Consider the following 13,670-nt stretch of genomic DNA (forward strand, 5'->3'; position numbering starts at 1 on the left):
TAACACAATTTCTTCCAACATGTATGTTTTATTTGTTGGATGTTTTTTAAAACCTGAGAGGGTTAACTTAGAAAAACACTGGTGTATTTTGAGTTGAACCTCACAAAGTCATATACTGACTGTAACTATGTATTTACAAGGCCTATTTGACATCTGCAAAGACAGAAGAAAATTCAAGGACGTGAAATGGGTGACTGGATAGAGACTTGGCTTAGAAAACCCTTTGGCAAACAAAGCCCGTTTGAGTCAGGTTATAAGAACAAATGCTGAATAAGTATCTTATCATAACTCTGGAAAATGTCCAGTTGGGAGAAGACTCAATGCCACCTTGACTAAGACAGCTTTAATGATATGAGCAAAGCAACCAAGTGCTTGACCTACCCTGTGAGCACTAAGCAAAATTTTCAACAACTAGAAAAATATAACAAATTCTTCTAGTATACAGGAATGGTGTGACAAAACAGTTTGAACACTGTGTGTAATACAGAAACTAAAGAACATTGATCTCCAGTAGCTTCCCTACTTTATGTTGTTTCAAATTTGCTGCACATTGTTCTCCCTGGCAAACTAGTTTCCCAGCACTGCACAATGTGGATTCAGTTTACCTAGTCAATAATTTTGTAGGTCATTTTTCCAAAACAAGCAACACATTCTTTAATCACAAAATACAATCAGAATATTTATACTAAAAGCATAGGGATAGAAAAGCAGGCAACTCAAATACTTTCCCATTTTGGGCCTATCTTCAGTTTATCTGTTTAACAGATGCTTAGTGCACCAGCTATTCTATAAATGTTTTAACTCTGTGTGTGCGTTTGGATTTTTTAAGCCTCACAGAAAAGATTCTGTGATTCTGTGAAAAACTGTGCAAAATCTATGCCAGCACCTTAGCTCATGACAGTAAAAACAGCTGTGCTGAATCAATGACTTCCTCCTGAAGCTGTATCTCTCTTGGAAATCAGGCTCACAATCCAGAACACTATCCATGTGAAGCAAGAAAACATCAAGAGGATGAATGGTGAAAGATAATCTTCCACCAGTGTGAAAACTATCAAGAGAAGTCTTCAGTTCCAGACCTCTGAACAGAATGACATTTTAGCTCTTCAAAGCCATCAACTTTTGTGCTATGATTAAGCTGCTTATATGCATTTGAATTGTGCTTGCAAAGGAGTACTGTGCTGTTGCAACATTTCTACAGCCATTTTCAAATTAGTTTAAAAACTATTTAAATGGATTACTGCTCTTCATTGTTCTGTGCATCACATTTCTCTTCCCATATTTTATACATTTATATCTGTACATATACACACACAAAGGGGAAGAAAATTACATAAAAGGAGAGAAAAACAATGTAACCAGTGACTCTCACTTACCCATCCATGAAAGCCTTCTAGGTGAGTTGCAACACTCAACACAAGGTAAGAAGGTTTGGCACATGGAATGAGTTGTAATCAAGCTCCATTGCCTTCTCCAACACATCTACCCACTCCTTTCAGCACTGCACATTCAACTGCTTTATTTGTTAACAGCTGCTTGAGACACCTCTGTGTCAGCTTTCAGACCTCTGTAAATCCTGTTCTCAAGCATTGAATACAGCCCTCGCTCACTGATAAAAAAATCCAGTTTGATACTTGTTCTGTGGCAGAGAAAATCCATATAATGTCACAGTAATAGGGCACAAAGACTGATCTAGTATAAAAATCACTCTGTCGGATCAAATTTGTTCCAGACATTTTGATGGAATACCTTTGCACTTGCAAAGCTTCACACTGGAGAGGCTATTGTCTATTCTCGCACAGACAGCCAAAATGATAAATCCAGCATGAACTTAGAATTGCTTGCTCTGCTAATTCAACAGGAAAGTGATCATGTGCCCAAGCCTGGCCTATCTTTCAGGCCATCAAATTCTGCACAGATCTGGCACTAAATATCATTTAAGCATGACCAAAGAGAGTGTCAGGACAAAATACAGTATGGGTGAAAAGACTAACAACCATTTATGTCTGCAACAATTTTGATAACCAATCTCAAAATTCCATTTCCATGGAAAATTTCATTCTCTGAAAATCGTTCAGAATTACTAACTTACATGTACTGTGTCCTGCAACACCAGGCATGAACTATATTAAAATTAGAAAAGGACAGATACGGTAGATTAGGCAGTCCACTCTCTTGCATATTGCTCACTGTGGGAATTCTAATAACTACAGGGCACTATCTTGTATTCATAATAGTTTATAAAATGAAATTATACTGCTTCTGTGAGTATTTATATAACCTTTCAAAAATGTAGCAGAACTGTTTCTTCTCTGAGAGCTTTAGGTTCACAAATAGGACATAAATTTTACTTCAACACATACACAAGCTGGTATTTCCCTCCAGTGAACTTCTACAGAGATATCTGTAAAGACTTCTTTCACTGTATACAGTAAACAAAGCCAGCACTAGACATTAAAAACAGGGGGAAAAAAAGTGGAAAAAAAAAAAGTACCTCACACCCACAAACCAAGAGGACATCCAGCAAAATTTTTTATTCTTTTTGATGCACTAGATGGTGATTAATCTGGTGCCATTCTAGCAAAACCAAAAGCAAGATTCTAAAAATTAGCAATATCAGGGCAAATACATAATTCTGCTGCACTCTTAACCAATGTCATCAATAAACAAATGGTTTTTTCTCTGTTTATGCTGAAGATATATATAAAAAATACCACTAAATAACAGAGGAACCTTATTGTTAACACATTTATTTTAACTCTCTAAAGAGAAGGTGTCTTACCTGATCTCAACATTGCAAACTTTTTGGGACACAATATTTTTATGAAAGCCATTCGAAACCTCATATGACAGAGAGGGTAAAGAAATGGATTCAAAGAGGAATTGATCCATAAAAGCCAAAAGGCTGCTTCATACAAGGAATTATGGATGCACTTTCCTTGACAGGCCCCACGAACAATCATTAATAAAGAGTACGGGGCCCAGCAAATGGCAAACACACAGACAATTATGGCAAGTGACTTCGCGATTTTTTTGTCCCGCTGCAGTTTTGACCCAGTCCTTGAATGAAAAGAAACAGAAAAGTTCCTTTTGAGAGCTGTAGAACTGGTTTCTGTTCTAGATGGACAGTTAGCCATCACTGCTGGTCTCCACGACCTCGTTAGGGATGAAACACTGTCCTCTGCTTCCGAGGAAGGAGAAGATGCCCCTGACCTCGGTAAAGGGCAAAATCTCCAGGACAGGCTGCTGCTCCTTGGAGGCTCACAGTCCTGCACACTGCCTTGCCGCTGGCGCCTCTGGATGCTGTGGAAGATGTGCATATTGAAGTAGATCACCAGGAGCAGTGGCACAAAGAACTCCAGGGTGGATGCACACAGGAGGAAGTACCAGTTGTTGTAGAACTCAGCGTAGCACTGATCTGCCGCTACTGCGCTGTGTCCGGCCACACGCTCCCAAAAGAGGATTGCTGGGCAATAGAGGAGAAAGGCTAAGACCCATATGGCCACCATCTTGATGGCAGGGTTGGAGGTTATTCCCTGCTGGGCTCTGTAAGATATCTATGAGGGAAAAGGACGTCACATATTCAGACAACATTTTGGAAAAACTGTCTCCAAGAAACCATAAGCAAGTCAAATATAATATTTGTTCTGTAATTTCCCCAGACACCAAGAACATCTTCACTGTGTACAGTCCTGAAAAAACTCTTAGTCTTGTTCTTCATGCACTGTAGCTCTATGACTTATTTTAACACTTGGGATTGGAGAGGAGCAGAAATTATGATGGCTAAAGTACCATTTGACTTCAAGGTGTGAAAGGACATAGCTTGTTGCCACCGCTCAGTAAAGTAGCAACAAGGAATTAGTAAGGAATCGGTTTATGATTCATTAGCCCAGGCTCAGCAGAGAGCAAAAGCAGCTGTGGGAATTACTTCCTGCACAGCAAAAGTAGAAGCTTTCTATATTAGATAGGTTGCCATGTGAGACTGCAAACACTAGATAACATCATTTTTAATACTGCTTCCTCCAGCCATAGCAGAAAAATCTATCCCACACATATGCTTTATTAAACATTCTATTTTAACATTTGCTTTACCTGTAAAAAGCTCATTGCATTACTGAAAATCTTGATGCTTTTATGTTTACCTAGACAGCATATCAAGAATTAAAATCATGACATTCAAAGTTAGGAAATACAGGAGTTAAAACCACCCTGTAGTAGCCCAGCCAGTATGTCCAATACACACTTCCAGCTCTCGGTCCCCTGCATCTTTCAGAGCACAAGAAGATTAGTTAATGAAAAGCTGGACAATTTTATTTCCTCCATTCTGTTCAACATTTGACATCTCAGGCTTTCCTCAGAACTATTATCTTCCTCATCAGCATCCTATGCCATTCATAAGTGTAGCACTTGCATGCTACACAAATATTAATGTACAGTATCTTCACAGCCTCATATGACACAAGGGGTATTGTCCCTATTTCACCAGCAAGTAACAGAGCAGTAGTGAGCTGTTATACACATTATTTTAGATTTTTTATTTTACTGTAGCCTGAAGATTCAGACTCCTCTACATCTCAAAGCACCATATGGCTCAGTGAGCAGCTCCAGTTCTGCGGTAATGAATTTGCAGCCCTTCGCAAGACCACAAGCATCTCAATTTAGAGGCAGAAAATAGGAAGCTCAGCACAACTTCACAAACTATTAAGTCTAAAATGACTGGCACCTGGCCATGAGCCATGTTTGCAGCATAGTCAGAAGTGGATCCCAAGTCTATGAGGAAGCATAGCATCTTTTCTTTGGATAACAGCCCTATGTTACACACTCCCGGACTCACTCCATTCTAATTATCTAAAGGAGAAAACCAGAATGTGATCATGTAAACAAAGACCATCACTAGTTGCATAAGAACATGGATCTCAGTTGGGTTGCAGAGGCCCTTTTAATTTACATTTTTCACATTCTGAGCTCTGCAACTTCGTTAATATCTTAAATATAGGTATTTTCGTACTTTACTGTTCAGCTTTAAAACAAAAGAAAAGAAAGATGGGGAAGGACTTTGTACAAGGGCAAGTAGTGACAGGACAAGAAGGAATGGCTTCAAACTGAAAGAGGGTAGGTTTATTTTAGATATTAGGAAGAAATTCTTTACTGTCAGGGTGGTGAGGCACTGGAACAGGTTGCCCAGAGAAATTGTGGATGCCCCATCCCTGGAAGTGTTCAAGGCCAGGCCAGATAGGGCTTTGAGCAACCTGGTCTAGTGGGAGGTGCACCTGCCTGGGGCAGGAACATTGGAATAGATTATCTTTAAGGTCCCCTCCAATCCAAACCATTCTAAGATTCTATGACCAAACACCAATAGAGCTTAGAAATGGTGAATGATAATATTTATTACTGAATACCTTGGATATCTTCTGTAGCAGAAGAATGACAACACTCAAGAAACACCTCGTACCTCTCCACATATTGTGATTCATTCTTCTTTCTGCTTCAAGGGCTTAGTTTCCACTCAACTGCTTGTTGGCAGCGCATGCCAATCACCCCCTGCGGTAATTCAGATCTTCACCTGATCTTCACCCAGTCCATCCCACATCTCCCTCCGTACCTCTTCTTATAAAGCCTAAGCATATCCTTGACTCAATCCAGTTTTCGTCACACCTCTTCTAACGGCCAAAGCCCAAGTTTTCCACATGCCTGCTGTCTCTTTCCTACCTTGGTCTTCCCTTCTCTGTAGTGTTATTAAATAATTTCTAATGCAGATGGTAGGAGGGTAACATTGAAATTATAGACAAGGCAACGTCCTATCTCTAAGTGCCAATGCAACACCGAAGAATCATCATTTTTCAGAAAAAAATGCTACAATAATGAAGGACTATTTAGCTTCTAGTGTTAATAGTGAATACTCTGAGTTTTATAGAAATTCCAATATATATAAAGCTATAATTAGAAATGTTATTCTTACAGCTTTTGTAACTGACAGGAAACGGTCGTAGCTGATAAGGACGATGCTAAAGACTGAAGCTGTGCACACGAGATAGTCCATAACAAGCCAGACCTTGCACAGGCCTTGTCCCAAGTGCCACGTCCCTGTCAGGGCATAAGGGATGTACAAAGGCATACAGAACACACCTATGAAAATAAAACAAGCACACATGTCAGTCAGCACTGTAGGGACTGTTTGTCAAAGCATAGAAACATTTCTGTGCCACATGGAAGGCTTTGTATTATCATGCAACCAATGAAAACTTTACTACAAACTAGGCACTAGTAACATTCTTACAATTAATACCTCTCTGAAAGGTGTATTGTGTTTATTGTGTATCATTATTACTTCTGTTAATATCACCTGCTAAAGGAAGGAGCAGCTGACTTTTTTACCTGCTGAAGTAAACACTATTCTGTATTAATCGCTGAAATTAAAACAAACAAAAACATCTTTTCCCCAACTGCTTTCTACAATAAATTATCCAACTGTCATGCTTCTATCCTCTTAGAAGCATGATATGGTGTCCAAAAGTGTTCCAGAAGTAACTTTTTATAGAAATCTGAGTTTCAGACTAATTTTTAAAACTATACAATCAGAAGGCTGGCAAAAACTGCACAGTTAATTAAACACACCCAGCCTTACATTTCTTTTCATCATAATTCTTGATCATAACCACTTTTCAGTGGTGAGCTGATAGGGTATTATCTATGGGAACATACATGAGTGACCCACCGGTATGCATGGCTATCTAAATTTAGGCTGTTAAATACAAATGTTGTGAAAGTGGACAATATTACCTTATTTTAACGAATTTCGAGGTGATCACCCTACACAGAGTCACAATGCAGCCTTGGGAGGCTGAAGAGCTAGTGGTGGAGTTTGCTAGGATGCAGAAATGCAGTGAACAGCATAAACGCTGCAATGGAATAGAATCACTGCATCTATAGAGCAACTAACACTTGCTCTTTCAGGCGAAATGCCATATTACAGATTTTACCATTCATGGAGGGAGAAAAGCTATGATTTCAACTTTAGATTTACTACATAATAGTGTGTACTCGTGTAGCAGGTATTGAAGAGTATCTTGAGAGTCTCCATTTCCATAAAAATAACAGAATTCCTGTTATTCTCTCTCTACTAAGAATCAAGAGATTTCTATTCAAATCCAGCTATAGGTCCTGAAGCACAGAGGTAAAGCAAAAGTTGCTGAATGTCAAAATCAGATAGATTAGATATGTTCAAAGAATAAGCAAATGACTGCAAGCTTTCAGCAATTAGGATCATGCAGAAAGTAAGAATAATTTAGGTATACCTCAAATCTAAATTATGTAGCTATGGAAATACAAACAAGTTTGACTCTAATGTAGGCAAAGCTTTTAACCAAATTTAGAATTAAAACTAGACATTCTGGTAAACATAATATCAGAAACAAAAACTTATGGAAATTAGGTAATGCCAAGTAAGCTCTACTTCCTTCTTTGACAGAGTACATTATTTACTTCATACTTCCCAGCTAGATGCTAGTATTTGTACACTGTGGTGCTAGATTGTGAGCCAGATGACAGAACACCACTTTATCCACTGAGAGTTTGGGTTTTTTTCTGCTGTGGTGTTTTTTTCCTGTATAATGCAACTGGACAGCAGGCAACAAGAGCTCTGTGGCACAACAAGGCAGATGTAAGCTGGAAGAAGAAATCAAGCATATGGGGGAAGAGATCAAAATATTTTACAACAAGACCTGGACATCACAAGGACAGGACTATTAGAAGCTATGCCCCTAATAGAACTTCTGATACTGGCAATAAATTTTAAGTAGAGTTTCTTCTTTTCTTTCAACATTCTTTTTAAATGTGTGGCTAAAAAATAGTAGAATAAAAACAGTTTAAAAATATTTTTGTGATATCACAAGTCAGAATATGGATTTCATGAAATAGCCAGAACTGTTCAAAACCATCCTTCTGCACACCCAATAATCTAATAAGACTTTTAGTAGAGACACTCAACACTTCACAGAATATTGTAATACATCAATCTTCAACTACACGTCACATTTGTGTCTTAATTGTACTTTTTCTCAGTACACATTCAAAATTAAATGTGTCCCTATTTACAAATATATACATGTAAAATCAAACTTCTTAGAAACTGTTTGTTATTTTTATTTACCTATACAAACACATATTCCTAAGGTATTGCTCAAGATAGAGCATGTATAGCAAAATGTTTAAAAATACTATTCATCATTATTTAACCACAAACTTCAGGTGATTATCTGTATTGTGTGACACCAGACTGAAATAGAAGATATCGACCACATATGGAAGATCTGCCAGGCAATACATGCTGTAATTGGACTATCTAAACTTCCATCAAAACTCTTCATAAACAACTTCCATTATTTGTTATTCCATAAAATTCACACACAGTAGTATTTTATCCTGAAGCAGTAACATTAAACATTACCTGTTTACCTGAAGAAGCATCCATTTTTTTCTGAAAAATCATAGGCTAAAACACACCACGCAACTTCCACCAATTCTTTCCCTTCCCCTACAAACATTTGGGAAATAGTTATCTTAGAAGAAACCACACAGAAAATAAAATCCATTGCATCTTCTAAGATTCCCAGGACACAATTAGCACAGGCCTCCACCACTGTGACTTACCCACTGCAAAGTCAGAAACAGCAAGATTGAGAAAGAAATAGTTACTCCGATGCCTGAGATTTCTGTCCAGGATGAAAGCAAGGATCACCAGGATGTTTCCAAGGATGGTGACCAGACATAGCAACACCATGAGGAAAGTCAGCAGCACCAACACGCCCAGTGAAAACTCAGAGCTCGGTGACTGGGTGGGCCAAGTCTCATTACACGCTGCAGCCACATGCAGAGTTCCGGCAGTGCTGTTGTGCATGTTGTGTATCCTGGTCAGTTCAGCCTGGGAAGAAAGTTGTATCTGGCAGTTATCCAAAAGGTTGAGATTCACAAGGAGTTAAAACAAGATGGGTCAAAAATCCAATAAACATCAAAACCAAAATTGTCTCAGGACAGGAAAAAAGCAAAAGCTTTTGATGCTAGATAAATCTAATTTTCTTAAGATTTTTTAAACCGTATAATTCTGGAAGAGTAACTTGTTAAGAAATATGGGTTTTTTTCAGGCTCGTATTTTAAAATGCAAGTTCTTCTTTCAGCAACCTGATTCTTATCTGTGGAGGTCAGGATGGCTGATTTGATGTTCTCTCTTGCTTTCCTCCCTCCCTCCCAGAAGTGTTTTGCTTGCTAGCAATATGGACAATTTTTTCTGAATTCTTTTTTCAATCCTGTGTACATATCTTAATGAGAATTTAAGCTGTCTTCTAATTTCATCCTTGCTTATCTAGTGTCATTGCAATTCAGCAAGCCTGTGGTTCCTCTCTGTTGTATCTTTTTGTTGACCAAAGACATGCTCGACTTCATTGTTGTTCTTCTTTTTGTAGACTCTAGGGCTGAAAACTGATATGATGTAAATAACCATATATAGAATTACTTACCAGAGCAGTTAACCAGTAATGGTCCAACCCTCAGAGATCACCTGCAAAACTTCCACTGAATCACTTTCAAAACTCTGAGCATCGACCCCAGTGACACAACATCAGCTGCTGCCGCAGGAACCCAGGAACTAAATATCAATGCCCTGAACATGAATCAGAGCTTGGCAATTAACAGGATGAGGCTTTTTTTCCCACACTGGTGGGAAAAATTGTGTGTCTTCTACAAATGCTTATAGTTTGTATGAGTAATGAAGCTACTTGCAGAGAGCTGTGAGTATTCCACAGTTGTAAAAATTCAATCACTTTTATTACGGGTTCTAAAAACACTTTAGTGTCTAATTTTAGACCCTTAAATTTGAAAAATGCTGGCTGCCATGTCTTTGCTTCTGTTGTGGGAACAAATTCATTAGCATTTGCCAAGTGCTTTTACTAAATGTTTGGATGGCCGCAGTACAAAAAATGCAGAACTTTATTATCCATACAAATATCTTCCCAGTATGCAAGTCCATTATTGCTTTAAGCTTTATTTCATTTCCAGGTAATGTAGAAAACACTGCTAGCCATACTGAAGCCTCAAGAGTAAACTCAGCAGCTTCACTGTTTTTCATGAGAACCAACTGACCTTGCCAAATGGCTTAAATCTTGGGGTGCTTTCTAGGTGTATATAGCTACCTAATTCTTTTCCACCTCCATCCCTCAACATTTCTTCTTGGAGTTAACTTAGATTTAACTTGGTTTCTTGAAATCTTAAATATCCAGTTCTTCCACTCCATGCTTGGAAAGCCTGTGTGTAGCAAGTAATCTACAAATATGCTTAACAGTGGATCCACTAAATGAGCTTTTAGAAGAATTATTGTGTGGCTATAACTATGATTAAATCAGTATAGAACACAGGTCTAGACAGAAAAATATCTAAAGTAGCTAATAAACAGCTGATTTTCATTTTTTATTCAAATAGACGTGTTAGGCAATAAATGCACACCACAGATGAACACACAAAAAGGATCCACAGTAAATGTTCCAGTTTTCTCTTTTCTTCTTTCCCCCACATTAAAAAAGAACACATATAAAACAGTAGAAGCACCACTGTGAATTACCTGCAATATCAAGAAATTACAAACAGTCCAGAATTGCTATGCTCCACTAAGAAAGACAATTATCTTCACTTTTAAAAGTTAAGGGTAGTAGATTTTAGAAATGTGACCTTTTCAAATTTCATGGAAGATCTCCAGATACATGTAGGACATTTATAAGAACTGTTAAGACTCAGAACCACGTGTAAGCTTGTAAGAATAACAGTTCTGCTCCACTGCTCAACTGTCTTGAATTAATTAAGGCTCTTCTACCTACAGTCTCTGTTTGAAAGAGAAACCACCTACCAGTTCTTCAGAAGGTACGTGGCTAACAAAATAGCCCAATCAGAGAGCAGATACAAAGTCTTGGTCTGGTCACTGAAGTTTGAGACACAAAGAAAAATAAATCATTCTGATACTACTTTGTCAGAGACTGTGGTACTGTAATGGCTAATCTGTTTTCATCCTTACTCCCAATTCACTTCCAGAATAGCAAACCAAAAACAATAACATAAAGAGATTAGACAACAGAGTGGCCAAAAAGACAAAATAAAAACCACAATCCACCTTTTCCTGCTAGTGTTTGATACTTCATTGATATATTTTTATACAGGCAACTGTACTTTAGGTATAAATTAATTCCATACTCCTTTTCTTCTTTTTTTTTGACAGATAATGAAACTTGTTACTCTTCCACAAGCAGGGATTATGTCTTAAACAAATTCACAATATTTGATAACAAAAACAGTTAAAACTGCTGCTTCAGTTTAACGTTATTTTTAATTTTCGAACAGAATTTATAAAGTTAAGAGTTGTTGCCAGTCATTTTTCTAACCTCCTTCCCTTGTTGGATCTTCCTCTTAGAATAAAGGAAGTTTAAACTTATGAAATGCTTGCAAACAGAAATACAAAGAGAATTGCTACAATCTCAAAACTCTCAGAAAAGCAACAGAAACTTTGCAATACTTAAGTCAATAAAGTACTTGAAGTGAATGCCAAAATTTTTACTTTAAAGGAGTCTATCTATAAGACAAACTATGAACAAGAAATACTTATATGACCGAAAAAGTACAAGACATACACAGTGTGGATCTCCTTTCCTGAGAGGAAAGACATTTTTAGTATCACAAGTACAAATGCTAAGGTTGAACTCAAAAGACCTTTTCTATGCAGACAAGTTAGTGTAACTTCACAAAACTGTATTAATAAATCAATGCAGGAATCAGCATGTTTGTTTTGTTTTTTAATCATGTATTTTGGTGGTATTTTTTAAGTTACTGGAATTGCTAAGGAGTATCTCTCTTGCTCTATCAAACTCTGAAATAGTTACTTTGATTAGATGAAGTCTGCTTTGAGAGAAAAGTTTTTTGAGGTACCTCTGCTGGAGAACTACAATGAACAATCCAGTGTAAGAAGCTATCAGCAAAAAGTTATATACCAAACTGGTGGTTGAGTAAGATAGTCTGACAATTACACCTTTAAACTATGTAAGTGCCACTGGAGAAAAGTCATTAAGAATAGTCAGAGACCTGACATTACTATATGAGCAAAATACATAAAGTGCACCTGACCTAAGAAAGTACCTCTGACTAAGAGGTCACAAAGTTTAGGAAATAACTTGGGAAAACAAAAAGAAAAAACCCAACAGAACATTAAAATCTACCCTCTCCAAGTGGAAGATATCAAGGGTATGTTAAAAAAAATTTCATCTCATCTAAATAAAAATATGACAATTAACTGATGAAACATCCTGGTGGGTTTGTTTTGTTTTGTTTTTTTGAAAATGCATTAAAGCCTGAAAGCCATTCATAAAAGACTAGAAAATTCAAGTCTTTGTGATCATATCAATAACACTTGCTTTTTTTCCCACTCTACACCAACAGAAGTCTTCAAAATGTTTATATCTTCATTACTACATGTAAGTCCTATTTCAAAATCCCCATGTACTTCGTTGAAACCATTGTTTCCTTTAATTATGCAACACTTAATTCTCAACTTCTCAACAGGCTCCCAGAGTCCCGATTGTCTCAGAACAATCCTCAAAGAAATTTTTAGTAATTTCATCACATTTCTTAGTTTATTGCCCATGTTTAGCCTTTCTTATGTCACTAAGCAGGCCCTATCTAGCATCTGACTGAGAACTGCACAGGCAGGACCAGGCTCTCCAAGGCCATACAGCACTCGGCCACATGCACTCCTTTTACAGAAGAAAATCTGAAACTTAGAAAGTAACCTAGTGTACAAACGACTCTAGTCTCAGCCTTAATACAAAAAAATAGAGAATTCAATTACTAATACAAGACAGATATTTGAGTTTGAATCCAGGAATGGAGAAGATGAGAAATCCACATTAGTAATTAGTCGGCTGTTGTTTGCTGGGAGGGGGTAGGATGGGGTAATGGTTCCAGATGCTGCAATGTCCTCATAACAAGGAGCTGAAATGTATAAAAAACAGAGCACTTGTGTCTAAGCTCTACTTCAGAACAGCAGAAAAAAAATCACAAAACAAGATGAAAATATATCTATATCTTTACTGAATTCTCTTCTGCATAAAACATATCTGTTGTACTGGATAAGGCAATAAGGTCCAGGTTTTCTTTGTATAAATATGAGCAAAATAATATTTTAAAGTTTTCAAAAAATAAACTAGTGTTCTGTTCTCTTCTTGTTGTCCTTCCTTATCTTTTTGCTCTTTCCGGCTTGTCTAGATGATTCTTCCTGAAATGAAAAACAAGCATTTCAAAATTTAAACAATATTCTTGTAAACCACAACTATTCTCTCAAGGTAACCGTTGAGAATTATTTTTATTATGAACAGTGTTTATAGTTCACTGGGATTTATGAAAATTTTGAGTTGTATAATATTTAGCCATTCAGTCTTGCTATTTAGAAATTTCTGCCTTCAGCAATGATAAAATTATAGATGTAGCTACACCAACAGAATATAATATAAAAATAATCTCAGCCATTTCCACTCAGGGAAGAAGTTACCAGTATAGGAATAATTCTATAGCACTATACTGCAGAACTCCTCTTAGTGTGGATGTGGCCTCATCACAAGATACACGAGGACATTAAAACTGCTTTG

General features: G+C 37.2%; 2 protein-coding genes across 3 annotated transcripts in view; both read right to left on the reverse strand.

Annotated features, from left to right (window-relative positions):
- Positions 1-13,670, reverse strand: part of LOC113963698 (histamine H3 receptor-like) — a 21,638-nt gene continuing 7,968 nt past the window's right edge. The window contains exons 1-3 of one of the 2 annotated variants that reach the window (XM_027675117.1): positions 8,647-10,034; positions 5,957-6,123; positions 1-3,554 (exon numbers count right to left, since the gene is read on the reverse strand). In XM_027675117.1, the coding sequence (XP_027530918.1) occupies positions 2,760-3,554; positions 5,957-6,123; positions 8,647-8,893 (1,209 nt within the window). In that variant the 5' untranslated portion in view covers positions 8,894-10,034 and the 3' untranslated portion in view covers positions 1-2,759. Of the gene's footprint in view, positions 3,555-5,956; positions 6,212-8,646; positions 10,035-13,670 lie in introns of those variants that run through there. The other variant, XM_027675125.1, reaches the window with a different exon arrangement.
- Positions 11,333-13,670, reverse strand: part of IMPACT (impact RWD domain protein) — a 20,431-nt gene continuing 18,093 nt past the window's right edge. Inside the window, exon 11 of the mRNA XM_027675134.1 lies at positions 11,333-13,300. Coding sequence (XP_027530935.1) covers positions 13,229-13,300 — 72 coding nt within the window. The 3' untranslated portion in view covers positions 11,333-13,228. The remainder of the gene's footprint in view (positions 13,301-13,670) is intronic.

This window comes from Neopelma chrysocephalum, unplaced genomic scaffold, assembly GCF_003984885.1.
Source record: "Neopelma chrysocephalum unplaced genomic scaffold, ASM398488v2 Primary Assembly neopelma1_22, whole genome shotgun sequence".
In the NCBI taxonomy this organism is placed as follows: Eukaryota; Metazoa; Chordata; class Aves; order Passeriformes; family Pipridae; genus Neopelma; species Neopelma chrysocephalum.